Here is a 15,445-nt window from a genome sequence, read left to right on the forward strand (position 1 = left end):
TGTTCTTGAGGAATTTTACATGTCTGATCAAAGTTCTTGCTTGTTGTTCCAACTCCTGAGGCAACAATCCCCCAGCAAAATTGTTTGAGCAGCAGGGATAGGCTGCAGTTTTCTAAACTGCCGCTGTTGTCTTAGTAGGATTACTCTGTCCAGTGGTCATAAAGTATGTGCTCTCCCTCTGGAATGTTTTCCTTGTGGGCATGCTGTCTCTGGTAGAGGGATTCTCTCTACTGCTGAGAGCATATTGTATATCACTAATAAGAAACAACAGTTGCAGGAAGCCTATAATGCAGGATAGTTATTTTGGATTATTTGTTTTGAGCAAACAGTGTTAGGTAGCAGCTAGCCTAGATTTGCTGAAAATTAAGATGAATCTTGAATTTAAGACAAGGCAACCCCCTGCAAGCATCAGTTGGTATTTTCATACACCAAGTGTGTGCTTTGTAAACCTAGTTAACTTTATGGCCTCACCTATAAAATATAGTATGACTTAGTGTGAGCACAGTTATTGTGTGGGGAGGGAAATGTGACTAATCATTGCCATCACTCTGAGTTGTGATGGCAGTGTTGTCTTATATGATCTCTGGTAGTTCTCACTTAAAACCTTTGTCCTAAAACAGCCACCCTCTGACCAGGATTATACTAGAGCGTCATGTGCCTACCACCTGGTTTGAGAGCAAATTAAGGGACTTCAGAAGATGGTCATACAAAAACATGTATCCCATATTCACCCCTCTGAAAATACCTGCTTAGAGACCTTTTCAAGGAAATCTGTAAGATACATTAAGTCCCCTCTAACTCTTTCTCATGCTTCGCTTTGACTGTGGACTAATTCTGTATCAGAAATTCCCTGTTGTATAGTACAGAGAGGAAAGGTAGAAGGATGTCTTTTTGTGGACATGACTATCCACTTCTAGAATCTAGTTAGTGAATGGCAAACGACACAGTGTAGAAATGGGGGTAGTGCGCATATGAAAATAACTAGTTTTCCAGCAGGGTAGAGATTCAGTGTCTTGATTTGGCCATATTTGAACTCTAGAACTTAAATTTCTCACCAGTGTTTAATTTACCCCTCTTCTCTAGTGAGACCAACTACCTTTGCTCTGTTTTAAAATTTGTGATACCTAGCACATTTGTCACATCCTCTTGTGTTCTGTCCAGCTGAATATGACTCCATAATTACCTTTGTTTCTAGATTTCTTTTTCTCATTGGTGAGGGGCATGCACTTAGTGTACAGTGGTATAAATATTTCCGCTTGTAAGTCTGGGTGTAGCACTAATGTCAATTGATTTTTTTTTTAAATAAATCACCAGATATCGGTGTTGAACTATTTCATAATTGCGATGTCTTGGATTAATCAGGCTGTGACTAGAATGCAGAGAAATACTGCTGAGGAAATTCTGCATGCTCCCTCCCACCCCCCCAAAAAAAAAAATATCCATGCGCAACACTCTAACGTTTCGCACAGTTTTCCATATTTGACAAATATAGTGGCTCCAGCATGGCAGTCGGGAGCACATGTCACTGGCTGCACAGAGGTGGGGGAATCACCCTCTAGCTCCCCCACCCTCAGACATGGACTTGGCAGTGAGGCTGAACCCAACCCTGATACAAAGTATGAGCTGAGCCTGCCCCAGAAATTCTAGGATACTGCCTCTCTGTGTCAGGAGCATGAAGTGAGAGAGTCTCTTGCACATCTTGCCTAGCCCTGGCCCCCTTTCCAGATGTGGAGAATGCAGGCTCAGTCTGGTGGAATCTGTGTGTGTATTTGGGGAGGGGGGCAGAAGTGTGTGTTTGGGGGGAGGGGTGATCCAGGTGTGGAGTGGGGCTGGAAGCAAGGGGTTAGAACTTCCTGCAGCCCGAGGTGCTTTCTGGGGATGGGTCTGACCCAGCTCCCGTGGCTTCTGAAAGGGAAGAGGAAGTCCTTCTGCACCCCGTCAAGCCAGAATTAGTAGCTGAGCCCAGCGGAAACTAGAAGTCGCTAGGGCGTGTGCAGCTCCCTCTTCCCCCCTCCCCTGTTGTGGTTTACCTTTCTTCTGGCTCTTTCGTTTGCCTAAAACAATGCACCTGTGCTGCTTGGCAGGTGTGCATGACCACTCTTGCCACTTCCTGTTGCTTCCCTATCAGTTCACTTTTCTGTAGGAAAGCAAAAAAAAAAAAAATCTGTGCAGCACATGCTTGTGTGCAGTGGTGCAGAATTCCTCCCAAGAGTAACTATAGTAAATCTAGTAATGATTGCTGTGTGTCTTGAGTAAAAGCTGCATCAAAAGGAACATGGCTCTCTTGCAACACAATCTCTTTAAGTGAAGATGACCATAATGAAGAACTTCTTTAAATTCAAAGGAGGCTGTGTAGGAGTTTCAGGATGGAATTCCTGCTCCCACACTTATTGCAGTGTGCAACATTCATCAATTGGCCGAGTGCACTAGACACTTGGCTTTATAGCAGGGATGGGAAGGAGGTTGGCCTGAATGGGAAGGGACGGGGCTTAAATGGGAAGGAGCAGGGCTACGCCACCCCTAGACCAATCATGGTCTGGGGGCGGGGTGTCCCTTTGCCCCTCCCTTCCCCACTAGGCACCCATGCCCTGAAAGAGTCCTGGCACACTCCCCCACCCCCAGGCCAATCAGGGCCTGGTGCAGGGAGCACAGGAAGCCTCCTCCTGCTCTGCAAGGAGCATGTGGCACTTTGAAGTGCTGCAGGCTCCTCGGAGGGCCAGGGTAGGGCGAAGGAAGCTTTATGCAGTTCCCCTGCCCCCAGGCCCTGATTGGCTTGGGGACAGGGGAGGGCATAAAGCCTCCTTTGCTCGCTCTCTCCCGCCCCCTCCCCCTGCCTTGCAAGCAGTGTGTGGTGCTTCAAAGCACTACGTGCTCCTGGCAGGGTGGGAGGAGGCTTTGCATGCTCTCCTGCTTCCAGGCCAATTAAGGCCTGGGGTCGGTGAAGGGTGTGAAGCCTTCTCTGCTCTGCCCCTGCCCTGCGAGCAGTAAGTGGTGCTTTGAAGCACCGCATGCTGCTCACAGGGCAAGGACAGAAGAGAAGGCTTTGGGTGCTCCCTTACCCCCCCAGGCCTTAATTGGCGTTGGGGTGGGGGAGCAGCAGGGCCTCTGTGGGCTGGATCCACCTGCTTGGCAGGGTGGAATCGGTCTGCAGAGGCCCTTTTGCCCACCCCGGTCTATATCAGGCTATATATGTGTTAGAACAAACAGGATCCAGCTACTGGCCCATAAAATCTATAATATCTTCAGTGATAACTAAGGCTTCAGGTTACAACCCTCTTTACAAACTGAGGTATGGCTTTGAATGTGTTCTTTTCTGGTTCATCTTTCTACTCGTTTGGCCACAGGATTCTCTCTGCCTGTACTAAGAAGCCCTAAGGAGCTGAAACCAAACAGTTCCTCAGCAAATTCAGAGGAACAATAATAATGACACACAGATACTGCAGTCTTGTGAGAAGTTGCAGTCTGGTAGTTCATTGTCATGATGCATTTTATCTCAGCATACTGCATGTTCCAGTTAGGCAGCGTCTGCTATATAATTGGATCTCCTTAAATGTGGGGTGTTTTTGTGTGTGGTGTTTTTTTTTTTAAATGTATTGGTTTTTGACAGACTAAACTCAGATGGCTGGGGAATGGGGAATAGTTCTATCAACAGAATCTAGTCAAGAATCCTGCTCGGATCATAGGTTTGAATAGGACTTCTGGCATGTCTGTTGGTGATTCTGATTAACCAAGCTGCTCAAGATGAGTTTCTTTAAGCCTTCTACATTAGCAAAGAGAATCCAAGTTCTCCCACTGGGAAGAGATTCTTAGCTGTTATTGAATTGTACCTTAATCTACTACTAACACCATTTCTCTAATGATGATGTATTTTCGTTGTGACAAGGTTCTGAGTGAGTTTGCCCTTATTGATGGAAAGTCCTAAGCTGATTTATTTAGTGGGTTGTAACTACATTGTTCAAGAAACTTAAAACTGTTAAATGTGAACTGAATACATGAAGTATCTGGACAGTGCCAATTACCTAAAAGAAGCTAACCTTCATTTTCCCTTTTCTAATCTTGTCTCTGCAATGCTGGCATAAAGGTCACTCAATACAGTGTCAGGATAACTTCCCTTGTAGATGATGCACTTAAATGTAATAGTGTCTTATTAGATGATTATCAAAAGTTAGCTTCTAGACAAATCATGCATGCAGGTAGAAAGGGAAGTACAAGCTCCAAGCCTGAACATGTACACTTATGCTCTGTTACAGTGAGTTGTTTCAGACAATATTTCTACTCTCTGGTCCCATTACCAGAGCAGTTGATAAACAGCAATGATGTTTTTTCCTGATGACTCAAAAGTAGTATTCCATTTTACAGATAAAGAACGGATGTACATATGACCTTCCCAGGGTCACATGAGGAATATGGCAAATTCAGAAACTGGTCCAAGACTTGCTCTACAAGACCACTCTTATCTCCTCTTTGCTATTCTCAGATTAGAAAGGAGACTAATTTGCTTTTGCAGATCTTTTTCTCCAGGAATTTAGTGCCTATGGGACTAGTCTGTGAATCTCTCAAGTTAGTGAAAGCTTTGGAAGACTTAAACCAGAATTTTCCTGGTTTACTACTAGCTGTCTAACTAGTACTCGTCCAAGTACTACAATAAATCTATTAGTGCTTTTTGATTTTCTGTCTAACACTAGTTATTCTTTTAACTAGATAGTTTAGTCCAAGCCCATTTTGCTGAGCAGTGGCTCAATCCCAAAAATAACAGTGCTGACAAAGTAAACACTGAGGCTGAGGAGGTAATAATACAAACAGTTCTGGAAGATTAAATTACAAACAGATAATGCTGGATTCTATTAAAGGTCTTAAAATAGTTCTTAGTTTGAAACTTAGAGGCAATGATTTTCAGCAAGGGGTGCAACTTTTAGATCTTTCTCAGGTTGGTCAAGGTGAGTTTCAATTAGTAGAATTGTTACATGGGCACCTAGTAGTCCTATTGGAAGAAAGAAATATGTGGAAAAGAACTTGCTTAACTCATAAAACTTGAGGATAGAAATCTGCAACAAGACTAAAGCTCTGGCTATGCTACAGAGCTTACTATAGTGCTGCATGTGCTAAGCTGCTCCAGCCCCATGGGGCTTCTGGCTCTGAGTCTGTGCAAGCTGGGAGTCAGCAGCCTCATGTGGGTGGGAGAGGTGGAAGCAATGACAGGTAGGGGAGGGCTGCTGGCTCCCAATCAGCGCAGGTTCGTGGCCTGGAAGTTGGCAGTATGCAGGGTAGAATCAGCAGTTATCTGGTGCCCAGGAGCAACCTGAGGATAAACTGTTACTTGGTAAGCATCACCCATTAAGGGTGATCTTTACCAGTTAATCGTTTGCCTGATCACATCTCTAGAATAGATATGATCTTAACTGAAAACTAAAGTTTGTCAGGCCAGAGAAATCTGGAAGGAAAGTATGAAATAAAAGCATGAGAACCCCATATTTATATAGTGTGGACTATCTTAAGATCTTGTGGGCACCTCCCATCCCATTCATGACTATAGAGACCACTTCTCCTTCACTTGAAATTGTCACATCCTTGTGGTGATCATACAGCTACTTACATGGGAAAGGATAGCTTTTATAGCTTTCTCCCAATGTGATTGGCATCTGGATAAAAGAAAGTAAATTGACTAGCCAGCTCTCTGGACCACTGTTTGGGAGCTACTGTGTCAATTGATCTGTGACATTCTTTGTGTACTATTTCTGAAAACAACACACAGATGGAAAATTTTAACTAGAAATATAAAGAACCTTGGTAACATCACAATTATCTGCTTATCTGAACTATTGCCCAAAATACATGTATAGATAAATGTCTATACCCAAAACAAACTACCAAGAAAAACAACTTGCTAGTGTTGCTCTGCATCTGGTATCTTTCCCACACAGACTGGTTACCTGGCTCAGCACACCTCTTAATTGTTTGGTTTTTTTAAAGCATGATTGCCTGTGTTGATTAGGGATGTTAGATGTTGTGTAATTGAATAGTCGTGTAACCTCACGAAATCTTAGTGGTTACATGACTATTAGTCTCTAAGGGCAGGGCTGGCAGTCAGTGTGCTCCCAACCCCGCTCCTAGGTTGGGATGTAAGCAAGTAGTCCACTAACTGATAAGTCTAGGCTTATCTGTTAGTTGAGTTGACTACTCATGTTCTCTCTTCTCCCCCGCCCCTCCACTTGCTGCCTCTGTATCAGAGGCAGCAAAGGGCAGGGGGGAAGCAGGAGCCAGTGCTGAGGGGAGCTGGCTTAAAAGAAGACGACCCCCCCAGCACAGTCTCGGCTGTGCCATCTAGCCCCCTGCCCCCACCCACTCCCATGCTGTTGCTGGATCAGGCTCACTGCAGGCAGAGGCTGCTCTGGCAGTAGCCTCCGTTCACGGGGGGTCCCAGTTTCATGTTGGGAATACCCCATCCCCTGTCACAGATAGGGGCTGCTGGCTCTACAGTTTAAATGTAGTAAGGAGTTGGGCTGCCTGCCTAGCTCTTACTAGATTTAAACTGCAGAGACGCAGTGGGGTAGCTCCTGAACCCAGCACAAACCAGGACTCAGCACCTTCTCTTATTGACTATCATGCAGTCGATAGAATTTTTATCGACTACACAATTAGTGAAATACCCACTTCTTGACATCCCTACTCCTGGGAAGCTCCCTGCTACTCCACACTGCTGCTTCTGTATCAGTGGCAGCAGCATGGGGCAGCAGGCAGCCGGTCCGTGTGGGGAGCTGGCTTATAAACTGGGAGCTGATCCACGAGTGGAGCCAGCTTATAAACCAGGTCCCTGCACAGACTGACTGACTGCTGCCCTGCACTCCTGTCTGATACAGCTTGGACCACCCCTCACGGATAGGAGCTGCTTTGCAGCAGCCTCCTTTATCCCTCCCCTCCCCCCACCGCACCCTATGCTGCTTTCTCTGCTAGAGGCAGGAGTTGGGGTGGGAGGGCAGAGAGGAGGGCAGGTGGCGCTGGAGGAACCCACTTTTAAGCCAGTTCCTCCTGACACTGGTTCCTATCTCCCTTCCTCCCCTACAGGAGGGAGTGGGGGGGGGGGGTCTGGCGATTGTGAGCAGGGAGCTGCTTCCCACCTGTATTGGTTTCAGCCTTCCCCCCCTCACTCTGCGCTTTGCTGTCTCTGATAGAGAGGCAGGAGCACAGGGAGGGATGGGGACAGGCGGATCTGGTGTTTTTTGGGGAGTTGGCTTTTAAGCCAGCTTCTCACAGGCACTGGTTCCTGCTCTCTTCCCCGCTGACTCTGATACAGAGGCAGCAAGGGGTTGCAGAAGGAATGCATGTAGTGTACAAGATTAACAGAAGCCCATGTTTATTGGTTGGTTGTATATTCGTGTATACACTGACATCCATTGTGTTTGATCTATCTCTAATTACCAGATCAGCTTCTGTTGCAAACATGTTTCAGCATGTGGAAATTGGCCTATATTCATAAGTGTTATGATAGCCATGTACATGAATATAGTTTCATCTCTTTCATACTCAGCCACGTATAGGATGACTTAGTGTTGTAGTTCACTAGGGTACTTCTAAATAGTTGGCTTCAGAGCTTAACTGGATAATTGCATCCTTCACTGAACTGGGATCTTGTGCTGGTGTCACTCTTGCAGTCCCTTTAGCAACTGATTTATTTATTGATGTATTTTTGGGCCATGGCCTCACCACTTCAAAAAGATTTGGGAGCATAAAGCTCCCGAAGAATAACACTAGCACAGGGAGTATCTGCATTATTATAGAAGTCCCAGGTGCAGAAGATAGAGTGGAGCTTGTCCCTTTAGCACTGGGCTGGGCAAGATGCAGCCTGCCTAATGCTTTGATCTAGCCCGTGGACTGTATCTAACTGCCCATGCCACAGAATTTCTAGGCAGTGGCTCAGGCAGCAGGATCCTATTTAAATGGCTCTCAGCTCCCTGTCACAGCGCTATCACAGTAGGGGGTTGCAGTTGTGAGTCCTTTAAATAGCCGCAGTAAGCCTAGGTGGCTGCCAGGCAATGCAGTAGCAGTGAGAGCAGTGAGCCCTTTGTTGTGTTTAGGCTTCAAATCCTCTGGCCCCAGACAACTCTTGCTGAAGGCTAGTCCACAGCTCCGCCCCTTCTGGAGGTGAAGCCAGCCTGTGACCATGTACTAAAATTCATTAAGTAGCCCCACTGAAAAAATTATTGCCCACCCCCTGCTCTAGTAATTCTCTCCTACTATTAGCTCTATAGTTGTGGTGTGAAGCAGAAGGTAGGGTAGTGCTAAAGTGCCCTAAAATTCAAGGTGCAAATAACCTCCTTCATCCTGGCACTAGTGTTAGCACCAGAACAGGAATGGATTTGCTTCTAGTTTGGGTACTGGATTAATTTCTGTACTGCATGGATAATGACTATTTCTAGAGGTCTTATTTTTCTACATGCCCATCCAGCACAATGAACAACCTAGAATGACCCCGGCACTCTGATCCATTGGGCTGATGGAGGCAGAAGCATACCATGGATGCTGAAGCCATGAGCTAAGAGGGCTAGCTACCAAACTGCATTGTGCATTCTAACTCCTCTCTCGCTGCTGAAGAGCAGTTTTCAGTGTGAGAGAGATGTAGGACAAGAAACCCCAAAATAAGGGCTTTGACAGGTCTTAATGTGGCTGTCCTCTTCATTGGTTGTGTTTTTTGTTTTAAGATTTCACTCCCAGGTATGGACCTTTTTGAAGACCGCTGGTTGTGGTCCCGTTTCCTAGCCAAATGGGGTTCATCTCTACTTGCATTTAAAGGGAGAAGAATCTCTAGACTAACAAGCGTATGCTCGGAGTAGAAAGGGGAATATATGTGTGTTAGGCTGAATGGAGAGGTCTTCAGATAGTTTAGTTATGTTCCGTTTAATCATTTCCTGAGGAATCCTGACTTAGCAGCACACACCAGAGGCTGAGTGCTTCAGCTTGATTATAGCCAAAAAAGGCAACTGGCTAAATTCTTGGAAGTTGCATTTGCAGGAAGCTGTGTAATGGATGTTAGAATATAGCTGTTGCATTGCCAAACCTGATAGGATTATGAATACAATAATTTGCTTTAGTTCCTTTTTTCTATCTTTAACCCTTTGGCTGGCTTGTTCTTCTGTAGCAGAGAGATATGCAAGGCCAGCTGAGACTTGCAAGAACTTGTGCTGAATCACCAATCCATTCTTAACAGATCCTGTACTACTTCTCAACTTCCTGTAGTGTGGTGTAGTGCTAGAATGGTCTGGTCTGACAGCCGACTCTTACTTCAGTGGTTGGATAGCACACACCTGTAAGTGACACAATCAGTGTAGGGCTATGCCTACATTGGGAAGGTTTGGCAACAGTGCGGAAGTCGTCAAAAGTGAAAACCAGTCAAACCAGTTTTTCTGCTTCCCATTGTTGACATTTCATGGCCATATTGCTAGCACCTTGCGGATAGGTAAGAGCAAAGCAATGTGGGTAAACCTCCCACAGGGCCTACTGTGCAGTGTTGTGTTTAGGCAGATCTGATTCCCTTGTAGCCCTGTGAGATCTTCATGCTGAAGAATATTGAAGCAGCACAGCAGTCTCTCCAGCCCTCCTGTAGCAGCACTCTGCCTGCTGCTGTGTTTCTAGTGCAGGGTGGAAGAAGCACTCCAATGATTTGTTCTTTGTTCCCCAAACAGCCGCTTACTCAGCTGTCAGATGCTTCCTGAGCTTTGAAAGGGGAGGGGTGCATGCCTGCAGGGCAGCAGAGACCACAAAACACTGAGCACAGCCATCAAGGCAGGCTGGTGGAAGCTAGGTTTCTTGACAACAAACACTGTTTGTCCATGCTGGCTCTTTGTGGACAATAAAGGGAGAGGAAAAGACCAGTCTCTCGCAAGGTGGAAGTCTTTTTTTGTCACCAAAACTGGGTGCATTTTTCCCAACAAAAAGTTGCATTGTAGTATATATTCTCTCACTGCTTTGTCAGCAAAAGGCAGTTTTTGTTGACAAAATGTGAAAGTATACACAAGGCCTAGGATTTGAAAATGGTTACCCTGCCTTTGTTCTTACTGCTATTTAGCCAACAATGGATATAATGGCTGTTTCCTTGGTGCCCCTTTTGCAGGTTGTACCTGTCCTGTTGCAGAAATTAGGCCTAAAATACTATCAAATGAGAGAGACAAGTGGCATTACAAGCTTCACTGCAGATATTTTTATCTACTCGGGCTTCTAGATTAAAGTGTATTTTTTTTTAAACAAGCTTGTTTAGTTCTGGCATTCATAGTCTAAAGGTATAGATTTTAAAATTAGTTCGTGTAATATTTGTATGTGGACTGCTTGTTGCTTATTGATGGCTACAAAACTTGCAGCGCAGGAACAAGTACAGCATTCAGTACAAAGTGAGACTACAGTTATCCATTTGATAAAAGAATTTCCTTGACTGTATGGACACTGCTGGATTGGGGCTCAGCACCCTTCTGTATCATAGCTGGAATTTTTCCAGCCTTCTCTTGCCGCTGCATATGTCCAGTGCTGGGATGCATTGGGATCAATTTAAAGCCCAGCATGTTGGGGCCAGATTGCTTCTGCAGTGAAGCTCTTAAGGCCTCTTGTCTCTCTGGGAAACTCTGCTGTGCCAGAATGCTGCCTATTTGGCTTTGCAGGCTTTGTTTATATACCTTACATAAATATATTGTGAAGCTACCTTAAGAGGAACTGTTGTAACGGTATTTGACAGTCTCTTATTGCGTGCACAAACCATTCTGCCTCTTCTCCTTTTTTCTTCCCCTTCTCTAACTGCAAATTCTGACAAATTTGCATAGAATCTGAATGAGTTGTGACTGGCAAGTTGGTGAACATAGTTTCTAAGAAAAAAATAGCAAATGGTCTGGTAGCACTTTATAGACCAACAAAACATGTAGCTGGTGTCATGAGCTTTTGTGGGCACAGCCCACTTCTTCAGATGACCAGAGTTATGAGTTTGGGATGTGAACGCTTTTGGTAGTTTTGTGAAGTGACTAGCTGGCTTTCTCTGGTTTAATGAGCCCTGATGCATGCAATGCCTTAGAATCTTGATTAGCCAACCAAATGGATATAAAATTGGTATCTGCATCTGCAAAAAGGATCAGTGGTTATCCACATTCATAATCCACAGATGTGGATACTTGCAGCTGTGAAACAGACATCTGCAGATTTGCAGAGTTCAAGATAAAATTTGTATCCGCGTTAAGGATGTTTAAATTGCAGTTAGTTTACTAGTCAAGTAGTCAATGGAAATTCCATCAACTTGACTAGTCAATAGGCACTTCTGCATTCCTCCTTTGAAATGTACAAGAACCCTGCTGTGACTCTTGTACGTTTCAAAGGAGGAATGTGGAACAAAGTGTAGCGGGAAGTCCCACTGACTCCGGGCTGCATGTGGGTGCCACCTTTGAAATGTACAAGAGTCTCCAGCAGGGGCTCTTGCGCATTTCAAAACAGAAGTGGACTCATGGAGCCGGGGTCAACTAGGGACTTCACAGCTCAGAGTCCCTGCTGCTTTGAAACTCCTCCTCTGCGTTTCATAGGGACCGGGCTCAGCTGTGCCGTGCTGCCCTTTGAAGTACCCTCCTGCTTATTGGATAGTTAACTAGTCTTTAACATCCTTAATCTGCATCCATATCCGCAAAAATGAGCTGCAGATGTCTGCATTTGCACAGGCAGATATAAAGTGGATATACATGGATTTGCTGAGTTCTTCAAATGATACTTTTCATAAATCCCATTTTAAGAGCTAGAAAGTCCTTGGCAGAAGCATTTCTGATGCGGGTTTTGATAGATATAGACTGCTTAGTTTTATACATACTCTTAGATAGGGCTCGCCAGCCGCGCAGTCCGGCTCTTCCGGGTTAGTCTACTCACCACAGGCGAGTAGATTGTATTTGTCGAGCCCTGCTCTTAGAAATCCCCAGTTTTGTCTCTGATGCAGCATTGGTGATCTTGCCATCTATAGGGCTCATTTCTGTAACCATCACAGAAATATGTTCTTTAAGCTAAGGATGTGAATGGTACATCGGTTATGGTTAATTGGTGGGGGCTGGAGCAGCCCCATGCCCTCCCTGTTCAATTGATCTTTTTTATATAAAGTTTAACCAGTTAACTAATTAAATATAATTTTACATCCCTATTTTAAACAAGATAGTGACCATAATATTTCTTAACCTAGAGTTCTGTACCCTGATAACCAACACTCTCTCAACAGTATTTTCCTGTAAAGATGATCTGCAGAGCACAAACTGAGTTAAACCTAAATCTGTGTTGGAGGCTACCATAATCTGGCTGTACTTTAGTCAATTCTTAGCCAATTCTTAGCCAACCTTTTAAATTCTCAAATTTTATTTTGGGTTACTTTGGGATGTCTTTGAGGAATAAAGGGTAACTGACAGCTCAATCCATGGCATTCGTGAATGCTGAAGTACATAAGACATCACACTTTTGGTGAACTAAGAAATACCAGAGAGACTTCAAATGGAGAGGGAGGGAAAAGAGCTTAAACTTGATTAAAACTTCTGTGGTGAATTTTGTCAACAGCCTGGGATAGTGGTAAATCTGATCTTAACTTGAATGCGAAGCAAGCAGAGTTATGGTAAAGTACTATAGTGTTTAGTGCTAATGTCAGTAACTCTTTCTCTCCTCTCCCTCCCTCCCCCGGGAATAGAAAATATATTTCATCAGTTTTTGTTGGTTCTCTGTCATTTAGGAGCAGAAACTCTGACCTTATCTGTAATGATGACAAACTACATGTGACTAATTGAAGTGGGGTACGGGGGGGAGGTCTCTGATAACTAGAAACCAAAGCCAATGTAGTGTCCATTTGTTCCTAGGAGTTTATAATGATGCTTGAGTTGTAAATTTATTTATCTTTTTTTCCCCTGGCAGGTCCCTAGTTATAAATCATCATGGCTCAAAAAGATGTTGATAAATACCTTTATGTGGACAAAAACCTCATCAACAATCCACTGGCTCAGGCTGACTGGGCAGCTAAGAAGCTGGTGTGGGTCCCATCGGAGAAGAATGGGTTTGAGGCGGCCAGTCTGAAGGAAGAAATCGGAGAAGAGGCCATAGTGGAGCTGGCAGAGAATGGAAAGAAAGTGAAAATAAACAAAGATGACATTCAGAAGATGAATCCACCCAAATTCTCTAAAGTGGAAGATATGGCAGAGCTGACCTGCCTGAATGAGGCCTCTGTGCTGCACAACTTGAAGGAGAGATACTACTCAGGGCTCATCTATGTAAGTAACAATCTTCCGTATTGGGAAGGCAGGCTTTTATTCCACAGGAGTGGGTAAAATATGGCCCATGGGCGGGATCTAGCTTGCCAAGCCTTTGGATCTGGCCCGTGGCTCACTGGGACCCTCAGGTAGCGCCCCCCCCCCCCCTTCTCCGCACAGGGGCTGCTGCCATGAAACAGCCTCTGTTCACAGCTGGGTTGCTTCGTGGCAGTATCCTTCTGGCCCCCCTCGCCCACTGCCTCTGATAGGGGGAAGAACAGGCAGCACCATGGAGACAGTGCTATGGGGAACTGGATCTGAGATGGGCAGCAAGGGTGAGGGGGATGCAAGTAGTCGACTTGACTACATGATAAGCATAGGTTTATTGGGATAGAGATGTAAAGGAGCAATCAACTGGTAACTATCCAAACATACACAGTTAGCCTTATGTCTCCTATGAAACTCTTGTGTGACACTGCTGCTTGGGAAGTCCCAGAACTCTCCCCGGGGGGTAGACTGGAGCCCTCCGGGAATGCTGTGGTGAAATGGTTGGACTTTGGCATGTAGAGTGTCATTGTTTAGAGTATGTTTTGAATATCATTAATTCTGCTTTTTGGCTAGAAAAAAGTTTGAAAAGTAGTAAACAGGAAGCCTGATTAAAACAGTACTAAATAACAAAAATCCACTTGAGATGTATACCTAACATCTGGTTTGCTTTTTCCCACATCTGGAACCTCAATGGGAGGGAATGCTAATGCCAAGCTGGCTGTCTAATCACCTTCCGAGATTCAAGTTTTTAGCATGTCTGCCCTCTCCAGTAACACACACTGTACCCCAGTATAGTGTCTCTGAAATGAGAAATATATCTGAACTGGCAGGTTCTAGTTCCTTCCCACTTGCCAACACATAAAAGAGCAGCATAGTTCTTTTACTAGGTTGTCATGGAAATGACAGCGATATCTGTTGCATGACTATTGTAATCTACAATCACAAGGAATAAGGTACAGGAAACCCCAGAGATGCAACCGCCCGAGTTGTAACCCCCTACACTTACAAAAATGGTTAAGTGCGGAGGGGGTCAAACCCCGACTTACGTCCTCAGCCCGCATTTACGACGGTGCATGACACCTATCGTAAATGAGGGTTTGAGTAACGACCCCCCCGATTTGTGATGCTTTCTCAGAAACTGATTACATCACAAGTTGGGGGCCGCCTATATAAGAGCCAGGCTCTCTGACATGCTTGTGTGTCCAATGGAGGAGTACTAGAAGGTAAAAATTTGAAATTGGCATTAATTCTGTAGTTCCTGTTCAAAGGTCACTGTTAATGTGACTTGCATCAAACAGTGACTTTTAGAATAGCGTCTTAAGCTGTTAAAGTAGGAAAAAACTTAAACAGTCTGGTAGCACCTTAAAGACTAGACTAACAAAACATGTAGATGGTATCATGAGCTTTTGTGGGCACAACCCACTTCAGATGACAGATGCTGTTAAAGAGTCTGTTAAAGGGCACAGGATGAACTAGATGATATGGTAATGTGATTCTTTTTAATGCACTGGCTGCTTACATCTTGAGAAATTTTGTTTGGTCCTAGCCTATTCATTCATAATAAAGAATGATAGCACAATGGTCAAAGCTGGAATAGCAGATCTTACAAGAAAGGCCGGATGTTCGGTATCTCCGTCTAGGCAATATGAAGTGGATTCTTTAGTGTTTGTCTGCTGCCCTCTGACCTATTGAGGATGCTAGTGTTACTGTAGTGCTAAAGAAAATCTTGATTACAGATGTTTTTGAACAGCAACATTCAAACCTCACTGTACCTTGTCTTCTCTCACAATACATCTCCCATAGTCTCTCTGACACCTGCTTACTTAATCATCCAAAAAGGCCTAGTCCACTTCCTTGTCACTTGTGGCAAGACCATGTTTCTCTCTAGTGATTAGCAATTCAATCTAGGGTAGAAAATGGCGCATGTTCATTCCTGCCATGTACCTCCTGTGTAAACCCCTTTGAACTGCCAACTTCTAGATCAGCATTTTCAACCTTTGGTGCCCGGACCCCTGGGCATCAGTACCTCCTATTGCTGATCCCTAAAAATGTCAAATGAAGGCTGAAAACCACTGTGTAATACCTAGAGTCTTTGGCTCCATTTCTGACTTTTATGCCACTCCAGAGGCACGGGGACATAGTTAGCTGCTACAGAATACCGTTGTTAA

At 44.7% G+C, this 15,445-nt stretch overlaps 1 protein-coding gene across 2 annotated transcripts in view; it reads left to right on the forward strand.

The window, feature by feature from the left end:
• Positions 1–15,445, forward strand: part of MYH9 (myosin heavy chain 9) — a 99,099-nt gene that overhangs the window by 13,130 nt on the left and 70,524 nt on the right. For both annotated transcript variants that reach the window (XM_075937802.1, XM_075937811.1), the window contains exon 2: positions 12,898–13,250. In XM_075937802.1, coding sequence (XP_075793917.1) covers positions 12,918–13,250 — 333 coding nt within the window. In that variant the 5' untranslated portion in view covers positions 12,898–12,917. The remainder of the gene's footprint in view (positions 1–12,897; positions 13,251–15,445) is intronic.

The sequence above is a fragment of the Pelodiscus sinensis genome, chromosome 1 (genome assembly GCF_049634645.1).
Source record: "Pelodiscus sinensis isolate JC-2024 chromosome 1, ASM4963464v1, whole genome shotgun sequence".
NCBI classification, from domain to species: domain Eukaryota; kingdom Metazoa; phylum Chordata; order Testudines; family Trionychidae; genus Pelodiscus; species Pelodiscus sinensis.